The 20,681-nt window shown below is 42.5% G+C and overlaps 1 protein-coding gene across 1 annotated transcript; it reads left to right on the top strand.

Moving 5' to 3' along the window:
• Window positions 1-1,387: 1,387 nt before the first annotated feature.
• MYB2 (myb domain protein 2) lies at window positions 1,388-3,106 on the top strand. Its single transcript, XM_008229595.2, is given in 4 exon segments — window positions 1,388-1,784; window positions 2,050-2,179; window positions 2,297-2,495; window positions 2,497-3,106. Coding segments are annotated over 4 exon segments (897 nt in total). The 5' UTR covers window positions 1,388-1,573; the 3' UTR covers window positions 2,854-3,106.
• Window positions 3,107-20,681: the final 17,575 nt, after the last annotated feature.

Genomic DNA, 20,681 nt, shown 5'->3' with positions numbered 1-20,681 from the left:
TCTAATGTTGTGATCTGAAGTTGATCCACCTGAGGCAAGTTAGTTTCAGTCGATCACTTTACCGTGGATCAATATCTGTTTGGTAGTATTTATATAGAAATGCTAAAAAAATTAGGTTATGATAAAAGCATTAGGTAGCATAATTAAGCACTTGAATTTTCAATATATTTTATAGTGAAAAAAAAAACAAAGAGAAATATTCTCATAAAGTGATTAGATGCTTCAAATCACTTACAGCATTGGCGTAGTCTTGCCCATATCTCAGTAAAACCACAGCTGCATTCTTCTAGAAGGAGGGGGTATAAAAAAACAAAGAGAAATATTGACTTTTCTTTTTTGTCAACTCGTTAGTACTACGAATGAATTGCATCTTCTGTAGCGTTTTGTTTTAATATTCTTTGAGGTCTCACAGAGTCACAACTCTTTGCACTAAAATTTGAAGGACTTATCTAACTCACCTAACACGACCAATATAGAATTATATGGTGAAAAGACCTCTCTCTATATATATAATGTAAAGAATGACCACCACATACAAAAACAACCAGATACTGCTTTCAATTCAATTAGTATATGCTTTTCTCATCTCTAATGTTAATTCATTCACTTAATGTCTCCATAATATTAGCTTAGCCCCCCATCAAATCTCCATCAAGGCCGGATTACCTTCATTAACCTCTGTAAGTATATAGATATTCTATTTGAGGATTGTAACCAGTAGTTTTTTAAGGTATGACACCCCGCCTATATTTGTCTCATTCCTCTAGTGAATTCAGTAATTTGTACTTTATCATTTAAACACACAATTATTATTTGAAACCCTCTGAATTAACATCTAAGTCCATATGTACCAAATCGTCTTTTTTGGTCAACCTAAAACCGTATATAGTCAATAACTAAAACTTTTGGCTAACTATGGACCAATGACATGGGTTTATGGTGCATGCACCAAACCACACATCATAGTTTTTTAGAGCAAGAAGCTAATTGGTAGGTCATCCCAAGGTTTAATTTACTTCTAGATTTGCCCCTCGCATTCTCTTCACATGGTGCAAACCCATATACGCCTTCAAATAAAATAATATTCAGTTTTCACAATAAACCGAAAAGACCCACGCGTGAGAATTTGATGGGTGCAAAGGTCAAAGGGTCAAACTCCAGATTAAATATATATAAAAAAATGGATGGAATTTTTTGTATGTTTGCGCAATGGAGGATGTCTCTCTCAGTAGAATAATAAATATGAATTGTTTATTAAGCAATTGAGTCTTGAGTCTTGACCGCGTTCTATCACACGCACAGTAGAAATGCCACTTTTTTCTTCTTTAGTAATATAGTCGGTCCAAATCCTTCTCTCTCTCTCTCTCTCTCTCTTTTCAGTCTTACCTCTTTCTCTTTCTCTCTTCAACTTATCTTATATATAAACCCCTCATATCACATTCAAATCTATTCCCCAAAGGAAATCCGAACAAGTCTAATTAATTTCTGTATCCTACCCACTAACCCCAATCCAATCCGAATTCTTTGTAGCTCTTATATCCAATTTCTATATCCTCAAATTAACTCAAACCAGATGGACATGGCCGATGTTCATGTTCATGATCACGTGAGAGCAGGTTATGGCTCATCAGCAGCACAAGCAGAAATTCATGATCAAATACCAAGTGAAGAAGAAGACGTCGACTTAAGAAAAGGACCATGGACAGTTGAGGAAGACTCCGTTCTCTTTAATTACATCAACACCCACGGTGAAGGGCGCTGGAATTCACTGGCTCGCCATGCAGGTAATCTTTCGACATGTTCTGTGAAGAAAAATATCACTAGATTAATAGCGAGTCGAGTCCGATATAGCAATTGCGGTGCCACACGTAACTAGCTAGCTAGCATTTTTCTTCCTTCAAGCCTTTGAAAATATATATAACTAGACGTAAATTGTTATGCAGTTAAAATTTCCAGTGCTTAAGTCTTGATATTCTCTTTGATCGACTCATGCCTTGGCTTATGATCAACACATATGTTCTTAACAAAGTTCTACATAATAACCTGCAGGCCTTAAACGAACTGGTAAAAGCTGCAGATTAAGATGGTTAAATTACTTGCGGCCCAGTGTTCGACGAGGAAACATAACCCTCCAAGAACAGCTTTTAATTCTTCAACTTCATTCTCGCTGGGGAAACAGGTACATAATTATAAGCTAGCTCTCAGTTTTCAATATATATTTTCATCATTGATTAGATTCTTTCTATTAACTTTGATCCTTTGTATTAATTTTGTTTTTCATGGAAATCAAATTTAGGTGGTCCAAGATAGCCGAATACTTGCCTGGTAGAACAGACAATGAGATAAAGAACTACTGGAGAACAAGAGTCCAAAAGCAAGCAAAGCAGCTCAAATGCGACGTCAACAGCAAACAATTCCAAGACGCCATGCGTTACGTCTGGATTCCCCGCCTTATTGAGCGGATCCAGGCATTGCCTCAATCTTTAGGCCGGTCAACCCAGTACTGAGAGTACCGGTCTCACCACCGCATCCGAATCTCAGTACTGGATTGACTCGAATTTCCTGCCTGAAACATCGGGCAGTACGTCATCAGAGTCATCAGATCAGCTTCAAGTTTGTTCAATTCCGGACCCTACTACTACTGATCAATTCATGAACAATCCATCTACGAATCAATATGGTTCAGACAACGGGTCGGGTTGCTACCAATATGGAACAAATTCAGATTTTCCAGGTTTTGAGCAAAGCAATTATTGGTCATCAAATGGTGGGGACTTATCAGTGGAGAATTTGTGGAATGAAGAGAATATATGGTTCCTGCAACAACAGCTTAGTGATGACCAGTGGAATTGATAGGGGTCTAATCACATCGTACTAGTTTTCTTACGTGACGCATGAGTGATTCCATGACGTAATCATATCAAACTAGAATAGAAAACAGCTGCATTATTCCAAATTTGACAAACTTTAGAAAGAGACCTTTTGTTGCGTTTAATTAAGCACAAATACATACCATATTTTTATATTTTTAGGTTGATTTTGGGGAGACTCTAACTAGCTGCCCATTTTATGTAATTACGTATAAATAAAAATTGTTTTTTAGACACATTACGAATCAAAATCATAAATAATTCTGTGAAATTTTATTTAACTTTTCGATCCGACTTGAGTTCATATAGCATGACAGTAATTTAATTTTGATATAGTGCATCGATGGTGCTTGACTTTGGAGAGAGAGAGAGAGAGATATTTTGGGCCTGGGCTTGGACCATGCGGTGGAGGTGGGTAGTGGGGGATTGAGATAGAGAGAGAGAGAGAGAGAGAGATTGAGTGTGGGTACTTACTACGTACATAGGTATGTCAGAATCACATTGCACCAATTTCGAATTTTAAATGTTGTCAATACGCTATGTTATTCGGGTTAATAGTATGCTTCGACACCATATTAGAATGTGAGCATTCAACTCAAAATTAATTTGCAATAACTTGAGAGGTCCAAGATCATTTAAACTATTATGCAAAACTTTAACTTTCCAAGATATGTGGGACACGTGCGTTCAGCACTAACATACCTATAGGATAAAGGTTGAGGGTACTAAATTGAAGCAACTCTAGAAGATATATACACATGTTTTTGGGTAAATAATTATGTGTATAGAATAATCAAGAGATGTGTTACTTAATTTGTATATGAGGAGAATAATACACACACACACAATGTAATTTAATATAGTTGCGTCTAGGAGGAGAATAATAGATTTCAGAAAATTCGTGAATATATCATTGTTCAAGTCATTAGTGAAACGTGAAGAAGGGTGCGTTGCTGGCTTGGCACAGAAAGTAAAACATGACAACGCCTTGACGTTAGAATAGGGGGAAAAAAGAAGAGAAAATAAAACAAGACTGGGGCACTTATTGGCAGCCATATTTGCCAGTAGTTTTGAGAGATGAGATTAATTCAATGGCTTCTTTGATGGGAGCAGGAGCACTAACGGCCGCAACCCTTGAAGATGAAGCAGGTCTATGTCAAAGATGAAGTAGGCGACTAATTAATTGGTGGTTAATACATTGCATGTATTTAAATTATGTAATGAGGCGACTAATTAAGCAGGCAACGAATAAAATAATGCAAGTCATCATCATCACTCATGTTTCTTCATTCTCATTATCAAATACTAGTCTTTTAGATTCACTGTTCTTGCCCAAAACATCATCTGCCATCAAATTCAACACCGACGTGATCATTTGCCATTAAATAAATAATATATATATTTGGGCTTCTTTGATTTTTGTTCAGTCAACAATGTTAGTGGGAGAAGAAAAAATCCAAATTTGTAATAAGGCCATTAGGAAATAGCCCAATTAAGTATTTAAATTAAATGTATGGATTGATCGATCATAGGGAGGCCAAGGCCAAGAAATAAGTAAGCATTTTGACAAGGCCCAAAATGAAAGGAGCAGTACAGTGCTCTTTACTTAAACTTTCCCAGACAATGGAAAAAGGTTGATGAAGGAAAGGCATCCTTTGAATATCTCAAACATCCATGGTCATTCTCTGTAGATTTGAATGTGGAAGAAGATGAGCAACAGCCATGGTCAATAATCATTGATGCGGGTCAATAAACAACGACCTCACACTCAGTGGCGGATCCAATTCACAGTGAGTTTTATTGATAAAATAAAAAGATACAAGTCAACGTAATGAGCCTTACCCTCAAATATGCATATCTATACATAAATAAAAGCTTAACAAAAAACCAAGAAGTAAAACTAAGATGCATACATTTATTTTAGGAATAACCCAATAGAAGAAGATAATTAAAGAGAAGAGATTAAGAAAAATACTTGTTTCCTTGTATATGAGAAGAGAAGAGAAGAGGTTGTCCAACATCACTCTCACTTGACCACGGGGGTTATAATTTTTTCTGTTTGAGTGGTTTGTGGGTTTTATATGGATTGGGTAAGCGAGTGTATCTGGAATGGATATCAATTACATAGCTTATATATAGGTTTTTTTAGTGAAATATTTTTGGGTAGGCGGTAGCCTAGCCACCCAAGATCCGCGCAACACTATGCTTGGACCTCAGTTTTGTGATTTGTAGCCAACATCCATTGGCCACGGGCTATCTATGACCAAGTCTAAGATTGGCCATGGGCGTATCCGTGGGTGCATGTTGGTTGATTCGGAAAAATTTACACGAAACATAAAGGTGAAAAATGATGATAAGGAAACATATTAGTAACAATAATAATTAGTACTTAAAGTCAATCGATGGTTGAACAAATAGAGAAATTATGGACACATTTGAAAGGGTGATAGATCCTCAGTTCTACCTTAACTCAATTTACAAGAAAAAATGAATTGTTATTGCTAAGACGAACTTTTTACATATTGTTAACGGGTGAATTTGTACCTAACGGATTAAGACATAATCACACGTAACACAAGTGTTTGAGTGGTTCACCCATAATGGGGCTACATCCACTATAATTTATAGCTTTGTATTTGTATTTGAAGAGGTTACATTGTACATGAGAGAAATAGGGGGAGAGGCTTGAGAGCTCTAGTAGAAGAGTGTGTATATTCATGTCCATTAGGTTTTGCTGCTGATGTGCGGCTTACTTTCTCAAATGCTTTGACTTACAACACACTTGAAATGATTTTCACTTTATGGCTGAGACGATTAGTAAATATTTTGAACAGAGATGGAAAGGCATAGAGAAGAAGCTTCCAGTTACTACTGATGTGCAGTCTTTGCCTTCAAGAGCGGCTCTTCGCTTGGAGAGACTGCTGCACCTATGCCACCCTCAAAAAAGAAGAAAAGTACACCAAATGATACTAGTGTCAAGCCTGAAGCTCTGAAACGCATGTTGGTGATGAGGAGAAGGCTAAACTGACCATGGAGTTGGAGGCTTTGATGGACACAAAAGTGCCTCTAAATATTGTTAATTTCCTACTGCTAAAATATAAATATAGTTTGAATACTTTAAGTTAGGTTTTATTCTTCTCTATAAGGAGGTATATATAGGAGTTTACATGAGTGCTTTACAAGAAAATAGATACAATAATCAATTATGATAATATCTCCTAATTATACAATGATTTGTCAACTATAAAGAATAGGAAAGTAAATCTCTTAATTAATCAAGGAAATAAATCTCCTTGATTAATTAGGAGACTCACATCAACACTCCTCCTCAAGTTGGTGAATATATGTCACCAATGCCCAACTTGGTAAGTGAGTCATGAAATATTCTGCCACAAACAGCTTTTGTTAAGATATTTGCCATTTGATTTTCTGATTTTACGAATGGTAGGCGGATGATCTTCTTCTCAATTTTTTCTTTGATAAAATGTCTATCCACCTCAACATGTTTGGTTCAATCATGTTGAACTGGATTATGGGCAATATCGATAGCTGACTTGTTGTCACAATGCAACTCCATTGGCTTTTCGGCTTGAAGCCCAATTCTGTCAAAAGTCTTCGATCCACAATAATTCATAAACTCAGTGAGCCATTCCTCAATACTCTGCTTCTGCACTAAACCGAGGTCTATCTGTAATGGAACCAGCCCAATCAGTATATGTATATCTAACAACTTGAAGATCTCCATTTTTTGAGAACATTAATCCTTTCCCAGGGGATGACTTTAAGTATCTTAAGATCCGATCAACTGCATTCCTATGAGAAACACTGGGCGAATGCATAAACTGACTAACCACACTCACAACATATGCAATATCTGGTCTTGTGTGTGTCAGGTATATCAACCTTCCAACAAGGCGTTGGTACTGTTCCTTATTGGTTGGTTCTTGGTTCATGTCTTCACTTGTGATTCATCTCAATGAGTGTGTTAGTAGGCTTACATCCAAGCATTCCTGTTCCAGTGAGTAGATACATTACATACTTCCTTTGAGATAGAAATATACCAATTTTTGACCTCGCTACTTCGATTCCAAGAAACTACTTTAGATCACCTAAATCCTTCATCTCAAATTCCTAAGACAAATACTTTTGTAACTTCAATTGCTTTTCTATGTCGTTTCCAGTTACGATTATGTCATCTAAATAAACAATCAATGCAGTAAGTTTTCCTTCATCACGCTTCAAGAACATGGTGTGATCTGAATTACTCTGTGTATATCCAAAATTCTTCATAGATTTAGTAAATCTGCCAAACCATGCACTGGGAGATTTCTTTAACCCATATAATGACTTTCTGAGATTGCAAACTTGATTTTTCTTGTTAGGAGCTGAATTACATCCTGGGGGTAAGTCCATATATACTTATTCTTCCAAGTCTCCATGTAAGAATGCATTTTTGACATCAAACTGATGTAGTGGCCAATCGAGATTTACTGCTAGAGATAATAGGACTATAATAGTGTTAATCTTGGCTACTGGGGCAAAGGTCTCCTCGTAGTCTATCCCATATCTCTGTGTGTACCCCTTCGCCACCAATCTAACTTTATATCTTTTAACGGATCCATCTGCTTTGAGTTTCATGGTATAAATCCACATGCATCCTACTGTATTCTTTCCATGAGGGCACGAGTTCCCATGTGACATTCTTTTGGAGAGCTTGCATTTCTTCATTCATAGCTTCTTTCCGTTTTGGGTCTTCTAGTGCTTCAGTTACATTGTTGGGGACAGATATGTCATGCCAATGCTTCTACATAATGCACACGTGACTATGATAATCTGCTGAGAGATATATAATTATTGATGGGGTATTTCCCTTTGGCTTTAAAATCTACTTCATATTGTACTCGAGGTTTGCCACGGTTCTTCCTTTACGGAAGGCGATATGTAGGCTCTGTGCCTTACAAATCAAATCATCATGAGATATTTCATTAATGTTATCAGTTTTAGGAAAACATGTTACGAATGACTTCTCGGCAGGTGATTAGGTGCGGCATCTTGGAGTGAAGCGGGCAAAATCTCATGAAATGGTTCAATTTCCTCCTCGAATTTTGACGTGGAGACAACGTATCGTTTTCTTCCGGCGACCGGTCTCTATCTGAGCGATTGGTCATTTTGAAGCAAGGTCTCTGTAGTTGAAGAACTAAGAGGAGGCGATCGATTGCTTTCCACTGGCGGCCGGTCACTTTGATGCAGAGTGGCGTCCTGGGAAAAAAATCGAGAATTGGAAGCGGTGGTGGATTCTCGATTTTCCTCCTGGGCTGTTGAAAAATATAAGTCATGTTCCCTAAACACAACATCTATGGAGGTAAAAACCTTATGACTAGGTGGATGATAACACCGGTATCCTTTCTAATGAGGTGCATAGCCAATGAAAACACACTTTTCGGCTCGGGGATCCAATTTGCTTCGTTGGTGATCATGTAAGTGGACAAATACAACACCGAAAATTCGGGGTTCCAGGTTTGGGGTTTGGGGTGAGAGGTGTTTGGATATGGTGGTGAAGTGTTTGAAGTAGTGTTTGGAAATTTAGGATACTAGAGGGAATCCGATTGATAAGGTATGTTGCAGAGGCACGACAGCTTACGCCCCAAAAAGATCGTGGCATATTAGCACCAAAGAGAGAGGCACGAACGACTTCCAATAAGTGTTTATTCTTTCTTTCAGCCACCCCATTCTGTTGGGGAGTGTAAGGGCATGAGCATTGATGTATGATGCCATGATCTTGTAAGAGCTGGTTAAGATCATGGTTGAGAAATTCTCCTCCATTGTCAAAACAAAGAACCTGAATTCTGGCATGAAACTAAGTCTCCACCATTTGATAAAAGCTGTTGAAACCTGGCTGACTTCCCTTTAGTTTTGAGAAGGGAAACCCAAGTCATGCGTGTGCATCATCTATAAACATGACAAACCATCGCGCCCCTGATGGAGTGGCAATTTTAGCAGAGTTCTCAAACATCAGAATGAACAAGAGAAAACATAACCAAACTCTTATTTGAACTTAATGGGAACGCAGGACACGATGACTCTTAGCCAATTCACACGTATCACACTGTGAAGTGGAAACATCAAGACTGGAAAATAATGATGGAAACAACTTCTTAAGATAACCGAACAAGGCATGCCCAAGACATTTATGTCATAACCAAATTTTGTCTCTCTCCCCCTCAGAACAAGTTCCACTGGTTGTGAAAGCTTGACCAACCTTGACCTCACTATCCGGTGCCCAATCCAAGTAGTAGAGTTTGCCCCGCTGAGTGTCACAACCAATCGTCTTTCCTGTGAGGATGTCCTGAAAAACACAATGATTTGGCCAAAATGTTACAGTACACCCCAAAGTAGTAGTAAGTTGTGCAACAGATAACAAGTTATGGTTCAAAGATGGAACAAGTAATATCTGAGAATCCAGATGTAGGGAAGTAGAGAGAGATAGAAAGCCCTCCCCAACCACAGGGGAGGTGGTACCATTAGCATTAGACACCACTGACGGAGTGGATGATTTTTGACTAATAAGTTGGCCAGGATCAAATGTCATGTGATCTGTAGCATCTGAATCGATAATCCATGCTGATTTTTGAGAGGACGTATGAAAAGTAGAACCTTTGTGGTGGCGATAAAAGCATGAGTTCGGGTAGTCGGGTCAGTAAATTTGACCGTATGCTTCTATGAGTCTGCAATGAATGGGAGAATCGTAGGGGTTCCTGACATCGCAGCGGAAGTAAGATGTGATATGAGAATGTGAGGAATTGTGTTTGGAGGAATTTTATTTGAGGAATTTGATGTAGGAATTGGATTTGAGAGGTATGTGTATAAGATTTGAGGGTATGTGTTTAGGGATTTTGATAAGAGGTTTGGAGGACTTTAGATTTGAGGGATTTGGATTTGGGGAAAAATATGAGGAATTTGATTTAGGGTTGTCGATTTGAATATGAGAAATTTGAGATAAGGGTTTAGAGGCAACCTATGATCGATTGCTCTGATACCATGCGAAAATATGAATATGGTTTGAATACTTTAGGTTAGGTTTTATTCTTCTCCATAAGGAGGTATATATAGGAGTTTACATGAGTGCTTTACAAGGAAATAGATACAATAATCAATTAGGATAGTATCTCCTAATTATACAATGATTTGTCAACTATAAAGAATAGGAAAGTAAATCCCTTAATTAATCAAGGAAATAAATCTTCTTGATTAATTAGGAGACTCACGTCAACACCTACAAGAGCATAGTCATAGTGAAGGGCAAACCAATGATAATGAGATCGAGGATGACCTTGAAGCTTTTAGTGATGATACCTTGTTAGCTCTACGGAAGCTTTTGGATGAACATCTGCTGGAGAAACAGAAAAGGCAGGCGAAAGCTGAACCTTGTGAAATGGAGGTATGTTCGTAGTTTTTTCTTATATTGTTTGCATGTGTTATCTGTTTAAATTAGTTTTCCAACTGAATATTTGCATGGATTTCTTATTGGTGTGTCTCCTTTTTTTACTGCAGATTCTTAATGAGTCAGGATTTAGCAACTCATCAGTGCAACCATGTAAAGGTTCATTTTCAATATGACTCTATGAATATTCATTTACTGAACTGTTTAAAAAATGTCTTTCTGCAAGGAATTTATTCTACAAAATGTCTTCTGCAAGGAACTTATTTCTAAAAAATGTCTTCTGCAAGGAACTTATTTCTAACAGCACGGTTTGTTATGACTTGCATGTACCCAGGCCATGACCCAGGCGATGAGGAAGTGGATATTGTTGGTGGGAGCGATGCTCCTATTTCAAGCTTTCCTCCAGGTGGAGATAGAAAAGATCCGACTCACAGAAACAGATAAATGCAGTAGCTCAAGTAGCTCCAGATAGTGAATCAGGGCTCCTTCATCCAGTGGTTTGTGTTTCTACCTACTTTTCATATATGTAGGTTTATAAATTGTTTTCAATGTTCTAATTTTGGAGCTTGTTAGGCAGAGGATATCTGTTGAGAAAAGTACATATTTCCTCCAATACAAATTATTATTTTACTAAATGCCACTGTAATCATGTCTCTGTCTCACACACACACATAGATACACATGAAGTCTGGGGTGCAGTATAGAGTAATATTACAGTCCATGATTATTATCCTGTCTCCCTAAGCCATTCATTTTAGTGTCCACTGTCTTACATTATTGTCTACCTGTTCTGCTTCCTTCAAAGGCTATGTTTTGCATTACCATAGTGTTAAATTGGAACATGGTCTTCTCAGCAGTTAAAGAAAATGTTTGAAATTCTATCACCCTTGCCTTGGTGGCTACACCTCTTTGCTGTGTATGTTGCTTGCTTGATAGGTTATGTTTTGCATTGCCATAGTGTAAACTGGAACATGTCTTCTCAACAATTAAAGAAAATATGTGAAATTCAATTGTACCGAGTAGTAATTAATGCTTTAGAACCTTTGCCTTGGTTGCAGCACCTCGTTGTTGTGTGTGTTTCAGTTTGAGACACTTTTTTATGTGAATCCATTAGTTCTACATTGAGTTGATATCATTGAATGTGTATGTCTTTTTATGAGTAAGAGGTGGCATCTTAATCATTCTGAAAGTGGTATTTCTGATATGCATGTAATGTCAATGGCACTTCAAGAGGCTCTTTTGTCATTTTGATGTGAGAGTAGTAATTAGGTTGTTGTGTTTTTAAAGAAAAAAATCGAAAGAATGTGCTGACTTAGATTAACCATTATAATGTTGACTTAGATTTTCTGGAGAAAGTGTGGATCACTTGATTTGGAATGCTGGTGTTGTTTTCTTTCTCCCAGTTTGTTAGAATTATGTCTACTCATCTTGTAAAAAAGGAATAAGGGTAATGTAAGTTATATCATTCTAGTTAAGGAATAGGTGTATCTTACTTTGTGTGAGTGAAAAGTTGACTTCATTTAGTGACTAGAACATGTTGGAAAGGACTAGACCTGCAATGCTGTAATAGATGTTTTGCAAATACTGAGATATGATATGGTCTTAGCGGATAGTGAAATAAGTTTACAACATATAAAAGTGACTATTACAAAATCTGAAAAATTTTAGATTTTAATTATGTATCTTGTAATTATGTGATACTATAAATTGAAGCATACAAAAAAGTTCGTACATTATTGTTTGAAGAGACTCTTAGAGCCTTTCCATCCATGAGCCCAGCCCGAGGCTAGGGGAAAAAAAAAAAAATTTGTGTTCGGTGGACCAGCAGAGCCCGAAGTGTGGGACCCACCAACTCGGTGCTCGAAGCGAAAGCCAGGGTCCAAAACGAGGCTGGCGTCAGGCCTCTGATGTCACAGATACCCCGATTTGATTTTCCATGTTGCCACGTGCGTCGTGCAAACTCTCGATCTAATTTTTCCTCCAATCAGCGCCAATTTTTGCAATAAAATCTGGAAAAATTCAGAAATTTTTAAAAATACCCAAAAATTAATGAATTTTTCTATAAATACCAGCCAATTTTTTTTAAATTTATTTGAAATTTGAAATTGAAAATTTTATCCGATTATGAGATATAAATAGTATTGACATGTAGGAACCCTAAAATCTAATCCTAAAATATTATCCAAATTAATTATTGAGGTAAAAAAATTGTGAATAAAACAAAAAAATAAATAGTAACTGCCCTTAGCAAGGGCACGGGTGAAACACAAAATTCTGATTTGTAAGGGCAACCACTATTCACGTGAATAGTAGCTGCCTAGCTCCCCCTTGCTATGGCTAAGGGCAAATGGAGTGGAGTTGCTCTTATACGTTATTTTAAATTAATGTCTTCCCTGCATGCTATGGGGCCAGACCAATAAATACAAGATATGAGTTGTTTTCAAAGGCTTACAATATTTAAAAAGTTTGAATAAAAATATATTGTGTTATTGGTGATCTTCCTGTATGGTTTGCTGCTTTGACAAGCCAAAATTTGATTTATCTGAGATAAGATGTGGCATTTTGTGCAGTGGAGGTCAATATGGCCATCAGTTTTGCAGTCGTTTAAAATATTCAAATTTTCGTGTGTCATTAGAAAAGCACGTTTACAAGTTGAGGCCAAAGCTGCAGAAGAGGCTTGATAGAAGGTGAAGCGACTGCCGTGAAAGCTAAAAAGCGAGGGAACTTGAGAGAGAAGGCTGCGCGTCGGGCATTGCAAATGGTAAGGTGGATGTATTATTATGTTGGTGAAACATTCTACAACCTTCTCTTAATTAAGGCATTGATGAATATCGGCTTTATGCAGATGGAAAAGATGTGAAATTGAGAATAGTCGGTTTATGGAAGATCTAGAAGCGTTTAAATTTATGTTGATGATGAACATGTGCCAAATTTCACGGAGGAGACTATTCAGAACATTCTGAGAATGAGCTTGCCAGTGGCTAGTTTCAAGCTACAAGGAAGTAGTGTTGATGCTCTTTTTGGAGAGGGTCAACTTAGAGATAGGGATTGTCCTTAGCAAGAGAAGGGCTGGGCCTTGATGAGGATTAGCTGCATAAGACAAAGATAGGAGAACGATCGTTAAGCGGACAGGTGTAGTGCGGCGAAGGCTCTCCGATGCTGAGTCGGCTATGGTAGTGACTATTGCAAAAATGTGATAATAGTGAGAGAGAAAGTTACCCTTTTTCTTGGTTCTGTTCCTATTTATAGGGAAGTAAAAGTAGAAGGTTTGCACAAAGTTCGATGTGGGACCTTGTGCAAGTTCTTGTGATGATGACACGTGTCTCTGTGTTTAAGGCTGATTCAGGCTTGGTAGGTGGTTGTCCCTTGGAAGAGCATCTCCCTTTGGCGGGAGGAAGGTATGTCTACCTTGTGTTTTAGTCACGCTTGGTTAATTATGGTGTAGCAGTAGTCCCCAGTTGTCAATCAAGAAGTAGCTTGGTTTGGGAACTTGTGAAGAGTTTGTGTAATTCAACCAAGCGTGTATCAGCGTGGCGAGTCTTGAAGGTAGTCCCCCAGTTTGAAAACTAGAAGACACCTTTTTGGGAGCCGGTCAAGGGTGCTGAAGGTGGCCTTGAAGATAGCCTTCGAAGGAAGGTATGGCGTCACGGTACCTTTGAAGGGAAGGTGTGACGTCACCGCGAGCCTCCTTCCAAGCCGGAAGGAAGGTGTGGCGTCATCATGCCTTAGAAGGAAGGTGTGGCGTTATCGCGAGAGTCCTTAAAAGCGGAAGGAGCCTTTGAAGGAAGGTGTAGCGTCATCATGCCTTACGAAGGGAAGGTGTGGCGTCTTCACGAGAGTCTTTCCAAGCGGAAGGAGCCTTAAGGGAAGGTGTGGCGTCATCACGAGAGTCTTTCCAAGCCGGAAGGAGCCTTAGAAGGGAAGGTGTGACGTCATCATGCCTTCCGAAGGAAGGTGTGGCGTCATCGCATGTCGCGGTACTTCCGCTTCGAAGGAGCCTTTTGAAGGAAGGTGTGACGTCATCATGCCTTCCGAAAGGAAGGTGTGACGTCATCATGCCTAGAAGGGAAGGTGTGGCGTCATCACGAGAGTCGCTAAACTTCATAAGGAGCCTTTGAAGGAAGGTGTGGCGTCATCGCGTGTCGCAAAGTACTTCAAGCTTGGAAGAGCCTTCCGAAGGTAAGGTGTACGCGTCATCATGCCTTCCGAAGAGGAAGGTGTGATGTCATCGTGTGTCGCGAAGGTCTTTCAAGTTTGAAAGGAGCCAAGGAAGGTGTGATGTCATCGGCGCATGTCGCGGGTACTTCAAGCCGGAAGGAGCCTTCCGATGGGAAGGTGTGGCGTCATCATGCATTTGAAGGGAAAGTGTGGCGTTATCGGCGTGTCGCGAGAGGTACTTCAAGCCGGAAGGAGCCTTCCGAAGGGGAAGGTGTGGCGTCATTATGCCTTCGAAGGGAAGGTGTGGCGTCATCACGAGAGTCCTTCCAAGCCGGAAGGAGCCTTAAGGGAAGGTGTGGCGTTATCATGCCTTCCGGGGAAGGTGTGGCGTCATCGCGTGTCGCGAGGGTACTTCAAGCGGAAGGAGCCAGAAGGAAGGTGTGACATCATCATGCCTTAGAAGGGAAGGTGTAGCGTCATCACGATGAGTCCTTCTAAGCTTGGAAGGAGCCTTCCGAAGGAAGGTGTGTCGCATCTTGCCTTCCGAAGGAAGGTGTGGCGTCATCGCGTGTCGCGGTACTTCAAGCTTGGAAGGAGCCTTCCGAAGGGAAGGTACGTCATCATGCCTTTGAAGGAAGGTGTGGCGTCACGATTCCATGGCGGTGGTATAAAGCGTCGGCGTGAAATCGAGGCTTCCCAGCGGTGTGATGAGTTATTGCTTGGAGCAAGAATCGAGGGTCCTTCGTATGCCTTTAAAAGATTGTGGAGGTGAAGGAATGAGCACTAGGTTTTGAAAGATTTTAGTAGACGAGAAGGCGATTTCCGATTGGATTGAGTGGGCGGGCGATTTCCGTGGCGAAAAGGTACCTTCGTGAGCTAGGCGATTTTCGACAACCGTGGGCGGTGGTGATAACAAGGTATGCCTTGTATTCCTTCTCCCTTTCTGGATTGAAATGCCCCTTTTGCTTGAGTTTTTCGTGAATTTGGTATGAACGTAGATGAACTTCCATGAACATATTAAGAACATGCCTAGGCTCTTGTTTTCAATCTTCGCATGCCCCTTAGTTTCCCTTTTTGTGTTTGTAAATGTCTGATAATTCTGAAAGGGAAAGTCAAAGCTCTCCAAGTCCCCATACCTTCAGTGAGGAAGAGTTTGAGAGTGGTAGCCATGATGAAGACTTGGAGTGCTGATGGGGAAATGCAGTGCGAGCGTGTGGTGGAGGGGTGATAGTGGAGAAATAGGGTCGGGAGAGGAGTCAAGGAGTTACGGGGAAAGCTTATAGGGAGATGCAAAGGAACTATGTGACCCTAGAAGCTTGTGCAAACCTATGGATGTTGGGGATAACCCAGGCACCAGAGGCTAGTGCAAGTGGGCGGGCTGGGCCATCGGGGTGTGCGATGGTAGTAGCATCCGCCGATGTAGGCATTCAATAGGGTTCCACTACAAGAAAAATATGATGAGCTGTATGATCTAGAGGAAGGATGCGATACTTGTGTGGGGTTGAGGTTGCCCATACCTACCGAAGTGGCTAGATACCCCACGAGGTTGCGTTATGGTGTTCTCGACCATGTACAAACATGGATTGAGGTTACCATTGCATCATGGGTGCAAATGATGCTTTCAGGCTATGCCTGGCGATATAATCCCAATTTACGGTGTATATCTTGCAGGGTGTACATAGCATGGTGGTTGGCGAAGCGAGAGCCCTCCTTTGAGCGATTCATGCATACTCGTGTCCGAGCAACATGGCAACTTTGGCTGGGTGCAGTCAAGCTGTCGAAGCGAAGGAGAGAGGATACTATAGGGCAACCACCATCGTCCCGAAGTGGCGAAATCGGTGGTTCTTTGCCTTTGGTGATTGGGAGTGCTTGGCCTGGGACGACTGTCAGCAAACATGTGCTTACCCACTTTCAATCTATAGGTCTTTGGTTATAACTCCTGTCTTTGTGTTGAATGTGTTGGTATGAATATGTATTGTCGTCCGAAGCTTGGGAAAGCTAACGCCAGTCCATGTTTAGTGAAGTGTAGGCGAGTGTCGGGAGGAAGAGGAAGAGATAGAGTGGTGAGAGACAGGCCCGAGGCACGTGAGTGAAGAATATTGTGACACCAGCTCTTCTTCTATAGTCGGGGTTGCTTCAAGGAAGTAAGTATTGGCCCACTCCCTCTCTTTTATGTGTTTGTTTTTGTATATTCACCTTTGCTTGGTTTTGTTTTTGCAGGTGGTGAGTAAAGAAGGTGGTGGCCGTGGTTGAGTCGTCAGAAGGTGTGGTGAACCGGAGGAGAGGCAAAGTTGCAAGAGAGAAGAGAGAAAGATAGGGCCAATAGGGCCAAGAAGCGAGCAAAGCGCCAGCAGGGCAGCTCTTTGGAAGCCCTCGGAGGAGGATGAGTTGTTGGAGAAAAGCGGAGGGATTTGAGTCTTCGATCCATGGATGGAGCAGTCTGCCGTCGTTCGACCTAGATCCCAGCACCAGGCTGCCGCCGAGATGGAGGAGCTATTCCTGCGAGTCACAGGGATATAGACTTTGCCTCGGTTCGGCGGGAGGCGAAGGAGGTAACCCAGCCATGCATCGCGAAGTGCCTCTTGTCAGCGCCTTCTGGCGGGATCAAGATTGATCTTTGGGAGCTCGCTCGGACCAAGGTCACGGACTTCTCCGTCGGGTCGAAGGCGGTGCTCTCTCTTGCCGTAAGTGTCCCTGGGCCTTTAACTTTCTAATAGTGCAATTATGATCTAGCTCATGAACATACATTCATTGTAGGCTTTTGGGATATGTACCTCACCCTAGCCAGGCGGAGAGAGAGGTGGACTTGGCTATATGCCATTCGAGGCCAAGGCTCTGCAGAGCTCGTGCCATCCGGAGAGGAATGTGCTGTTTGAAGGTGGGGAGGTTGGAGTGGGAGCTAAAGGAGACAACCCGGCGGCTAGAGGCGGTGGAGGAGGCTAGGCTCGAGTCTGACGAGGAGGACCGAGGCGTCGCTCGTCTTTGAGTGTGGAGAGTACGAGGCTCAGATTGGGTGAGTTTTATCTTCGATGGTCGAGGAGCAATATGGGTGGGGCGGTTGCGATGTTTAATCCAGTCGGATATAAACCGACACGATGGTATTCCCTCCCATTCATACAGTCGAGTCACTGTTTGCAGCCACTCGTCTGCCGAAGCTACGAGTCCTTGAGGCGAGGATGCTAGCGGAGAGTCATTGTGGATCCACACATTGCCGAGGAGGCGGATGATCATGCGATGCACGAGGGCTTGTGTATATTTTTTGTTATGATGTAACCAGTTGTTATAAACATAGTCTTTTGACAAGTATGGATATTGCCTGCCCTAAGGCGGGTTACATTTTTATGATAGCCTGGTACCCTTTTGCCTTATGCATTCTGCTAAGGGAGTGTGAATGAGTAGAAATGGGGCCCAGTTGGGTGCTTCTATTAGATAGGTGCGAAGGGCGAAAGTACAATGGTGGGCTTGAGTCAAGGCTCAAGACCGAGGTATAAGAAAACATAATGTCCTAGGGTCTAGGTATGTTTACTTGTAGTAGTATTTGAGATGGTCGGCGTTCCAAGGGTGAGGCAGCGTTTTGCCCTTGGGATCCGAAGCTGATAAGTAAGTCGAGGCGGCAACCTTGGTGATCTCATGGACCTTCCACGTAGGCGGTACCCTCATTAGGATTCTTAGTGGCCAAAACTTTGCATGGCCCGATCAGTCATCAGTCAAAGGGCGTTTAACTCTGGAGTTGTAGTAATTGCTTGCTCGTTGTTTATGCATGACGTTGCGCATGTTTGATGGTCACGAAGCTCGTCGATGAAGTCGAGGTTGAGGGCCAGCTGCTCGCTATTGGCCTCGGCCTCGTAAGTGGAGGTTCGGTATAATGTGGGCTGGCTATCTCTCCATCCGGTGGTGCCAGATACCAAAGGAAAGGAAATGGTGTTTCTCTAGTACGAGGTGGGTCGGTGCGTGGTGATAAGCCCAAAGAACCTCAGGGTAGCTCGGCGTGAACCCTAGCTTTGTCAAGCTTGGTGCGGGGTCTTCTTGATAATTTTGTTCCTTCTTCGGCGACCACCATTGGGTGTGAGGATGGGTGGATAAGCGGGCAAAGTTTTATCTTGAGGTTGGAACAAAGCGCCTAAATTTGCGTTGTCAAATTGCCGACCGTTGTCAGTGTGACGTTGGCGTTAGGATGCCAAGCCAACACACGCGACTATTTTTGCCAAACAAGCCAATCTGGCGCGTGATGGGTGGCTGTGGGCTTGACCTCGACTATAGTCAAGTAGTCGACGCATTGCGTGCCGCAGCCTTTGCCCTCGGGCATAGGTCCAATGAGGTCAAGTCCCCAGGCGAATGGCCAGGGATGACCATGGTGCTAAAGGTTGGTGGGAGTTGCGGGATATTGTAAACCGCACGACACATCGTACATACGTAAGGGCCGGCATCGATGGCGCTCGCATCGCAGGTGGGGCTGGGCATCTTGCCTAATGGCCTTATGCGAGGAAGAGGTCTTTGAATGACTACTGCCCGGCATTCTTGAGGCCGAAGGGCATGACTTTGTGCATAAAGGCCACGATCCGTGATAAAGGAGGTGTGTGCACGGTCCTCGGGATGCATGAAAATCTGGTTGTACCCGAGTAAGCATCCATGAAGCTGAAAGAGGCGTGGGTGTGGCATCAACCAATTGGTCGATGCGGGGTGGGGGAAGCTATCCTTGGGCGAGGCCGATTGGGTTGGTGTAGTCTACACACATGCGCCGATCCTTTGTGCCCTGAGCCATCACCACATTGGCCCCGGTGGGATAGTCCACTTCCTTGATAAATCCAATCTTTGGTTAGCTTGTCCACCGCCCAGCATAGCTTCATATTGCTCGGGTCATAAGCACGCTTCGCGAGCGGGTCGAACGGCATGATTAATGCTTAGCCGTGGGATATGATCTCGGGTGATATGCGTGGCATGTCATTGTATGACCATGCGAAGACATTAAAGCGAATGAAGGCAACAAGATCGTAAAGGCTCGGGAGAGAGCGATCCGGACGTGCGGTCGGATGTTTTCATCAAGAGTAACCACTCCAAGGTCTTCCATAGGTTCGGCCCGTGGGGTGAAATTCCCCTAGGGTCCTCACGCTCGGTGCCGCTTGGCCGAGTCTGGTTACCGTGAGGGCCTCGCCCGATGTTGGCGGTTGGTGGACCTTATCGCGGCGTAGCACCGCGGCGCCGGTGGTCTCACGACCGCGCCTCGTGCTATGAGGCGTAGAAACTTGAGCGGCATATGGTGGAGATAAAGACCTTCATTTGGGCCATGGCGGTCGAGGATGACATTGTAGGTCGGGGCAATAATAAGGAAGGGAGTGGTGATTGTCCTTCGCTGGGGTGCCGATCCAATAGAGATTGGGAGATGAATGCTTCCAATGGGCTGGACCACCTCACCAGAGAAGCTCACTAAGGGTGTGATGCTTCGGTCGAGCAGTGAGATGGGACCTGAGCTCGTTGAAGGCCTCAACAAACATCACGCCGACCGGTGTCCACCAGGATACGCCCCACATCAAAGTTAGAAATGTCAACGCGAATAATGATTGGGTCATCGTGGGGGAGGATAACACCGCGCTCTTCCTCCTCACAGAAGGTAATGGGAGCCCAGCCTGATTTATGGGTCTTCGGGCAAGCGTCACCGCCGCGCTAAAAACACGTGCGCATAGGTGGAGCGGATATAATGTTTGATGGAGTTGTTGGAGTTCCAGCCAGGGTGGGACCACCATCGATAGTTGAGATCATGTTGATCCGCCGCTGGTGAGGGTTAGGTGGGGGTGGGAGATTGTGCATATATTTATCCAGTTTCCCATCGCGAATAAGTCCTTCGATGATGTTGCGCAAAGCAACACAAGATTCGGTGTCATGTCCACCGAACTGATGGAAGCGACGAAGACACCCGTGTTGGGCATGGACTTGCTGCCCGGTCTCTGTGGGGAGGCTTGGGTATGATAGGTGCCTCGTGCACCAGGACATTTTCGTAAGTGGTGTTCAGGGTGGTGAAGACCTCGAATCTAGGCTTGGGTGAGAAGGGGAATGGAGCCCGATCGCCTCAGTACGAGTTGACCAGTTGGACCGGTGGTGGTTGTTGTGTCCGCCCGTTTGGTATTGTTGAAGGTATGCTGGTAGTTATCCTTCCTTTGGGTCTTTGGGTACCTGGGTACTTGGGCGGGAGTAGAATGTTGAGGCGGGCTGAGGTG

This window comes from Prunus mume, linkage group LG4 (genome assembly GCF_029339155.1).
Source record: "Prunus mume cultivar Tortuosa linkage group LG4, ASM2933915v1, whole genome shotgun sequence".
Taxonomy (NCBI): domain Eukaryota; kingdom Viridiplantae; phylum Streptophyta; class Magnoliopsida; order Rosales; family Rosaceae; genus Prunus; species Prunus mume.
This window is presented reverse-complemented; position numbering and strand designations above follow the sequence as displayed.